Source organism: Ananas comosus, linkage group 11, assembly GCF_001540865.1.
Source record: "Ananas comosus cultivar F153 linkage group 11, ASM154086v1, whole genome shotgun sequence".
Taxonomy (NCBI): Eukaryota; Viridiplantae; Streptophyta; class Magnoliopsida; order Poales; family Bromeliaceae; genus Ananas; species Ananas comosus.
In genome coordinates, this window is record NC_033631.1 from 10,220,284 (window position 1) to 10,228,993 (window position 8,710).

At 33.8% G+C, this 8,710-nt stretch overlaps 2 protein-coding genes across 2 annotated transcripts; both read left to right on the forward strand.

Moving 5' to 3' along the window:
* On the forward strand, positions 1,785-2,632 carry LOC109717016. The gene has a single exon (XM_020242658.1). The coding sequence runs from the start codon at positions 1,989-1,991 to the stop codon at positions 2,409-2,411; it is 423 nt and encodes a 140-aa protein (XP_020098247.1). The 5' UTR covers positions 1,785-1,988; the 3' UTR covers positions 2,412-2,632.
* On the forward strand, positions 7,688-8,425 carry LOC109717670. The gene has a single exon (XM_020243541.1). The coding sequence runs from the start codon at positions 7,728-7,730 to the stop codon at positions 8,169-8,171; it is 444 nt and encodes a 147-aa protein (XP_020099130.1). The 5' UTR covers positions 7,688-7,727; the 3' UTR covers positions 8,172-8,425.

Sequence of the window (8,710 nt, forward strand, 5' to 3'; positions counted from 1 at the left end):
AGGTGCTAATACATTGATAGCTCGTAAAAGCAGCATTTGAGAGCAATCGAAAAGTATTCATTTTCAAAGTATTGTATTTTTTCTCTTGTTTCAAAAAAAGCGGCGCTCTACCCTTATCCGTTTGTTTGACAATATCCCACGAGAGTTTTGCTGACTTAGCCGCCAGAGAGCTGATTAAACACTACTAGTGCAACGTGCAAAACGCATGGCCAAGTCTAATTTCAACCAACAGATTTAAGCATAATCATGGTACTACAATAATTTAATTATATTTTATTATACTGTACATTCCATTAAATTTATTTGCTATTATTTATACACTATAATAATTTAGAAATTTTATTCTTTTACATGCAACCCCGATATCGACCGCATAGTAGCCGGATTCATATATAATTAGATATATAATGCTGCATGGATTTAGAAACATTTCGATCAAGCGCAAATGCTCTTGTATGTTGTTAAGGAAAATATAACACTACAACAAAAACGGTCTATAGCGACACTTTTAAATGTCGGTATAGGTTAAAAAAGTGCTGCTGGCTAAATTTACCGGCACTTTTGAAAAGTGTTGCTATATATGGGGTCGCTAGATATATAGTGACAGTTAAACAGTGTTGCTATAATCTAAAAGAGTGCTGCTAATTTACCAACATTTATTTAAGCATCTAGCAACCGCCGGAACTCTACCTCGTTGGCTGCAGTGGCGAAGGAGGACAAGAGGAAATGATCTTCGTCTAGGATTTCAGTCGATTGAGTGAGGGGAGAAGAGAAAATGATAATCGATTTTTCTTTTCTTTTTATTTTCTGTTTGTAATTGGGCCGAATAGACTAAGTGGAGTGGGTTCAGTAGAGTACCCTTTTATTTTTAGTTGGATTGGACTTTATATTTAGACATTAGTAGGATTTTTTTAAGCTTTGGTATAAATGTGACACTTATACAAAAGTGTCCAAACATGTATCGTTATAATCTAATTCTGTTGTAGTGTATAGAATTTACAGAAACGTCAAACTTACACGTATTTTGCTTTTTTTTTTATGCCATCTATTAGTATGATGTTCCTATTGCAGCTAAAAACGGGCTGTGCACGCTACGCTCTCTGTCATTTTCAGCTGAAATTTCTTAATAAAAGAATTGTTAGCTTTTGATCATTAAAAAAAAAAAAGAAAATCGATGGTGTGGCATTATCAGTTTATCACTACGAATAAAAGTAATACAAAATAACAACTGAAATAACTAACATAATAACTTTTAATTAATTAGCCTGGTAATTATAACCACGTGTGGGTCTGGAGACTCCGGAAGATCCCGTGCGTACAAATGATTTACACCTGCACGCAACCACATTAATCTCGTACATTTTAAAAAACCGTCTTGTTTGACTTTGACCACAACCCTAAAGTCCAAAATGACCTCTCCCAAACACCTTCATGCATCCACACACACATTTCTAATTAACATCTTGACCAAATAATTCCGTTTAGGCTTAAATCCAAAAATCGGTATTAAAATTTATCAACAATTTTATTAAATTTAACAATTTTTATTACTTTTCAGCATATAAAAAGAGTCAATTAATAATTAATAAGATGAAAAAAGGAAAATTTACTATATAATACTTATAGTACACCATCAATAACTAGCTAATCACACATCTTTTTTTTTAAAAAAAAATGTAAAATAAAATTTTTCTAAATGGAATGAGTAAATCTATACATAACAATTTCATTAATTGAAAACATCACATCAGCAGTGGTCTTGGTAGATTTTTATCTTTTAATTGTGCTACATTCTTTGCATACTACTATTCCATTATATGAGAAGACAAAACGTGGTAGGAATTCACCAACACCCGGCCATCCACCAACCACATAATGAGACATACCTTCTAACTCAAAGAGAGACGTTTTTAGAGAGGGAGAGATAAATTAAGAGATAGGAGAGATAGAGAAGAAAGAAAGGAAAAAAAAAAAAGAAAGAAAAGGAAATGGAAGCGTTTCCTTACAAATTCACGCGGGGCATACGAGCCTACTGGCGCAGGCGCAAGTACCAGAAGTTGGACAATTCCGGCAGCAGGAAGGCTGCGAAGGTGGCCCGACTCGGCGCGGGAAGGCGGCCCGTGGGCGGGAGCCGGCGGTTCTGGAAGCTGCGGTCGATCTTCCGGATACGCGTCAAGATCGCGTCGCCCGGCCGGCTGCTGGCGCGGCTCCGCGACGCTTACGTCGATGCCATGCTGGGGCTGGCGGGGAAGGGCGGCGGCCTGTCGGTCGGCAACGGGCCCGACGCTTTCTGGAGCAGGCGGGTCCCTCGTTCGAAGCCGGTTCGGGACGTGCCGGGCGAATTCGAGCGGCGGCTCATCATCGAGGTTTATAAGTCGCTCGTGGCCTCCGGCGAGATCGCGGCGCACTAACTGAATAGAGAAAGAAACTGGAGAGGCTCCGAGAAGCCGAGGGAAACGCTCCTCCCTCTTTGTATTGTATGTACGATCCATAATCTCTTTTTTTTTTTTTCTTTTGTATTTTGTCAAAAGTTTGCAGGACTACGCTCAAACGATAAGTATAGTCCGAATGTGTGCAAGGATGACATAATAATAGAAATAATAATAAGAGGCACGCAAAAAAATTCTCAGTTTCTCGATCTCTCCCTACAATTAGAATATTGTTCTGCAAATCTTTTTTTTTTTTTCAATCTGTTTTTATGCTTTTTTAGTGTTAATTATCTCTATAAATGAAAATATTTAGCTTTTTCCATCACAACTGACTTGTTAGAGGCATTCACTTCTACACGTAGATGGTCTTGGATTTTATATTGGTTTTGAGACGTTGTATGCTACTGAAAAAAAACATAACACTAAATTTTTATCAATATTTTGTCTCTACCTTATGATTAGAAGTTTTGAATTGAAAATTCGAGCTCTAAATTTTGATTTTTTTTTATTTGTCCAAGTTAATTTGTACTAGATAGAGTAGAGAGAAGAATCAGGGAAACAGGGCCCAGTTAGGTAGGTTAGCTCCATCTAATCCCAAATTTCATTTATTAAGGGCCTGTTTGAAAATAGTAGAAAATTATTTTTTGAAGAAATTTTTTTTTGTGGAAATGAAAATTTTCAATTTCTGTTGTTTGGTTTCACAAAAAAGAAAAATAGATTTTCATATATATGTATTTGGTTAGTAAGAAAAAAAAATAAAAAAATATTTTTTTATTTTTATTTCACTTATTTTGTTAGTTAAAATTTTTGGTATGTAAATATCTTCTACAAAAAGAGATTATCAACCTTTTAAAATTTAACGTAATATTTACAAACTCTTTACAATATAAATAATAAATAATTAAATAAAAATACATTTTGACTATATTTTGGTGTAGATAAAATAGTTTGACGAAAGATATGGAGATAATGGAAATGACGTGCTGGAAATGAATATGGTTACATATAGAGAGAATTTGGGGAGAACAAGATAATGGTAGGAAATGGTGGAAATGACTGGTTGGGTGGTAACATATACTAATATATTAGAAAAGAGATTTTTTTTTTTTACTTCTTAAAACATTTGTGAGAAAAAAGTTTTTCGTTTTCCTACAAAAAACTTTTTTGAAAAACGAAAAGGAAAAGTTTTCCGTGAAATATGAAAAATAATTTTTCAAAAAATCTATGTATTTTGCAAACCAAATATAAAGAAATATTTTTTCTAGTCTGAAAAAAAAAATCCTGAGGTCTTTTTCAAGAAACCAAATAGGCCATAAATCCTTTTATACTGAGGAGAAAGAAAAATGTTCAATTCTGCATTAAGCCCAATACATATATATGTTAAATTAAAAAAAAAATCAACCATTATTCTCCAAAAAAACTAAGTTAGCACATATAGAACGGTGTTACATTTGGATTTGAGATTTTTTTAATAAGCTCGTAATATAGACTTAAATTAAATTAGAAACAATTAATTATGCTAGAAATTTGACGTAACTAAAACTCAATACCTCCTGCTTTGATAACATATTAAATTAAATAAAATAATCATTATTCTTCGAAAGTCTAAAACTATAGAAAATAATAATTTTATATTTTTATATTTAACAATATATCATTTCAAATAGAACTTGTTTAATTCGAAAGTTTAAACCACTATGTATGACTCAATACTTCGCAGCAATCATTCACAGTGCAGTGGATCAACAATTTTTCTTCTTTTTTACCGACCGTCCCTAGAGCAAGTGGCAAAAAGCTTGTTGGTTGGTATCCGAGACCCAAGTTCGAATCCTAGCTGATTCACATTTTTCAGCTAAGTTTATTTCTAAATGAAATAAACGAAGTAGGTAACATGCTACCTATCTCTCAAAAAAAAAAAAATCTTCCTTTTTTTTTTCATATTAGAAAAACTTTACATGTGAACAGCTCTACAATCTTCTTCTTAATATGTAAACCACCCAAACTTCTTTGGAAGATCCACTGCACTGTACTTTTCATGCAGACAATTATTTCCACTCAGGTATGTTTGGTTCAATATAAAATTATAAAAAATAATTTATACTAAAAAAAATTACGATTTGTAGTGTTTGATTTGTAGAAAAAAAAAATAATTTTTCATCAATATTTGTTTGGATCTGTAAAAAAAAATAAATAAAAAATTTTACACAGCTTGAATTTTTTTTTCATCAAAAAATAGCTAAATATGAAGACTTCAAATTTTCTCTAAATTCACAAAATATTTTTAGGAAAAAAATATTCTTACATTAAACTAAATCAATAAAAAAAAATTTTTTATATCAAAAATAATTTTTCAATCCGTTTTGCGCAGCCTTCTATCTCCACCTTGGTGCCAAATTTTCTTCCTAGTAAATGCAGCTAACAGCCTAACAATAACTAAAAAGAATTTCTTTGCCCCCCAAGTAACATCAATTTGACACATGCTCAACCTAGTGCAAGTACACATTTAGTCAAAAAAAAAGAAAAAAGTAAGGTCAAAGAAAGAGAGAGAGAGAGAGAGACAAGTCACGATATGAAGGTAATTACTTCCTCAAAGGTGCAAAAGATACGTATTCTAACAAGGAAAATTGAATGATTCTTGTACTTTTACTAAAACTTTTGCCTATTTTTCGTAAATCGGTGCTAAACTATAAAATTCCCCTTGTATTTTAATTCATGTCTTAATAATATCTTTGCCATACAAAAATTGCAAATCTTTTGCCATACAATTTATTACTATTTCAATTATGTCAAAAGTGCTGCAGCTACTGTATTTTTGCAACTTTGAATGGTTTAAAATGGCATAAATGATTGATTGATCAAAAGAAAAACTGAAATTTCTAAGCAACAAGCTAGCTTAGCATTAGTGAAGGATTCATTAATAAACTATTCTGTAAAATTTTTAATCTAATCGTGCATTCGCAGCTACACTTTCTATATTTTTTTTTTTCTCTTCTTTTTTCACTCCCGACTTACGGCTACAAATGTAATGTACCCGGAAAATAGCCATGGCCGAATAGAACAGAGACTCGGCCATTTATTTTGATTTTCAACTTTTAGTTTTACATTTTTATTCCTTTGAATTTTATTTTTTATAAAATAAACTAAACGAAAGCCAAAATGTTGCCTGGTGGTAGTACTGCACGGTCCGCGCCTTGTCGTCAGCCCAGGCTGGTAAGGTGTGGCCCAGCATGGGCCCAGTAGAGCCGGCCGTGCCGGGCCGTGGGTTTTTTTATTATTATTATTTTTTTAGAATCTTTTGATGAGCAAGCAGACTTTCATGAAAACGGATATACAAAAGTTTATTTGAATTCAATTTCGAACGAGACGGGTTTATCGAAATGAATATGGTTTCGGATACGGCTAAAAAAAAAAAACTCGACAGATTTGGATTTAGTATAAATTTTTGTCCCTGCAGATTTAATATTATATTTATACTTATATTTTAAATTTTGAGATTTTAATATAATATGTTTTGAAATATGATAAAAAGAAATGATTATTTCGATTCAGATTTCAAATTTTTAATCGAATTTAAATTTTGATATGAATTCTTAAAATTCATCCAATTCAAATTCGAAATTGAATTATGGGTTCGAATTTTGGATTCAGGTTTTACAAAATTCATTCATCCGGAGTCCGTGGACATCCCTAGACTTAACCAACACGTTATACCTCAATAACTGTGAATTAAAAAGACAAAAGTACCCACGATCCACCTTGTAATCAACGTTGTGAAAGTCTCCCGAGTCCCGAGTGATAAACTGATTGGGCAAGGTGAATTTAAATAAGAATACTGCTACAATTGCCTCTGCCTACGCTTTAAAATCCAATTGATGAGCCAGTATAGTGATATAGTCCAAAATAGTAGCTATTCATCGACTCAGCTTATCAAATTTCTAAAAGGCAACATCCGAGTTTAGTGGTGGATATCTCGTTGGTGTCGGTCAAACCGAGAATAATACAAAATACTTTATTTTGTGGGTCCCATTTGACAAAAATCTTTTAGTTGAGCTTTCTTTTATCATTTATCTGGTTTTGGGGTCTAAGATAGAGATGTCATCGGTTCGGATTCGGAACCGATTTCTAAAAATTCGAACCCGACTCCAAATCCGAGATCCGAATCCGAACTTGAACCCAATGAATTTTAAAAATTTATATTCAAATCCGAACCCGACTAAAAATCTGAAACCCGAACCCGAACCCAAAAATTTGAATCCGAAATAATTATTTTTTTTCAATGTTTCAAAATATATTATATTAAATCTAAATTTTTAAAATACAAATTCAAATATAACATTAAATTTATATATATATATATATATATTATATATAATGCAAAATAAATTTGGGTTCGGGTCGGGTTCGGGTTCGGGTTCGGATTGGGTACAGTCAAAATCCATATCCGAATCTATATCCATCGGGCTTCTATTTTTTATATTTATATTCGAATCCTTATCCATTTAGTATCGAATATATCTATTTTATTCGAGTTCGAATTCGGATAAAATTTCGGATATTCATAACCATTGATATCCCTAGTCCAAGTTGACCCCACTTGGGTCCAACAAAATTTTCATATTAGACAAGAATGGTATAGCGTGGTAATGACCCGCTTGTTTTTTTTTTTTTCCTTAGCAGTAGCAAAAGGTTAAAAGTGATTCTAATAAATAAATTCTAAGGAGAAAGAATATTAATGGTTAATTCATATTTTTTATACAATACTAATGAGTACTCTTTTTTTTTGTATATTTTTTTTTCTCCTTATATATTAAATTTATGAAAGACCGCTCTACCACAAATAGTAAATGGCTTAGTGATTGATACCCGAATTTTTAAGTTCAAATTTTAATTGATTCATATTATAGTTAAATTTATTTTTAAATAAAATAAAATATTTATTTTTAAATAAAATAAACGAAGAGGTTTCTAAATCCGTCACATACTATGCACCCATAATTTTATACATACTATGCAGCCACAATGTTACTCTTTCAAAATGTCAATTTAGGCCAAGTCGTGATTGGCTACTGAAATAGTCAGAATGTGCCCATCCATAATAATATTTTGTTGACTTTTTCAAAGCTCCTATAATGAATTAATAACACCAACAAACAACCAATTCCATTAAACAGCCATAGTTTGACCTGTAGTATTACTATCCAATTAAGGACCCTATATATACTCCCAAACCCAAGCCCTTTTTAGCTCATCAACACAAATACTCTTCTGATCACTGAAACATTCTCCGAGCAGTAAAAAATGGCCACCAACGAAATTACTTCTCAGGTGTTCCCAAGCATCAATTCGTACTGGAGGCACCGAAACTACCAACGTTTGCGCGCGCCGTCGAAGCAGCTGAGAGTAGTCCGGCTCGGCGGGACGAGCCAACGCCGCCCGTGGAAGGCGAGGACGGTTCGGTTCCGAGCCGTTGTTAAGCTCCCGTCGGTGTTGTGGTCGCCGATCGGTCACGTCCTGACACGGATAAGGGATGCTTACATGGATGCCATGCTGGCGCTGGCCGACGGGGCGAGGCGGCCTTCAAAGCTGGCCCTGACCGGCGGCGGCGGTGGGCTATGGGCGAGACGCATTCCGAAGGCTCGGCAAGTTGCCGCAAGGAAGGGCGATTTCGAGCAGAGAATGATGGTCCATATATACAACTCGCTGGTCGCCGCGCCGGAATTGCCTGGGGTTTACAAGACTTAGACCGAGTTCGATATTGTGGTTTCAAAAGCACCCGATTTATACTTTTCGACGTTTCAATATATAGAGTCGGGTGCTTTTTGAAACATGATACCAAGCAAGGCCTTCTCAGCGTACAAGATTACTGCAATGATTTAAATCACATGAGATTCTACTGTGTTATCTTGTTTCGTTTTTTTCTAATACTTTTCCCCTTTTTCTTCAAGTGTGTACCGCCAGTGTATAGTCGATTGTATAAGGAAATGTAATTAATATAATTTCTGCAATCTTTTAGATTAATCTTAACACCTAAAATTGATTTTTTTGGTACAAAAGAGTAATCTTTTGGGCTATTAACTTACATCAAAACAATTAGAAATTAAACAAACGGACGATCTAAAGATCAAGGGATCAAGAGGGTGAAAGGGAGAAAACTAGATGCAATTTAGTTATGCAAAAAATTGCTTGTCCAAAATATGTGAAACTTTAATACGTGGACTTGGACATGCATTGAAACTGTTTTAGTTGCTGCAACTCGAATGATACCTCTCGTAAGATTTATC

Bases quoted from the DNA above. Each gene is read 5' to 3' on its own strand.
- LOC109717016 (XM_020242658.1), top strand. From the start codon at position 1,989: ATGGAAGCGTTTCCTTACAAATTCACGCGGGGCATACGAGCCTACTGG.
- LOC109717670 (XM_020243541.1), top strand. From the start codon at position 7,728: ATGGCCACCAACGAAATTACTTCTCAGGTGTTCCCAAGCATCAATTCG.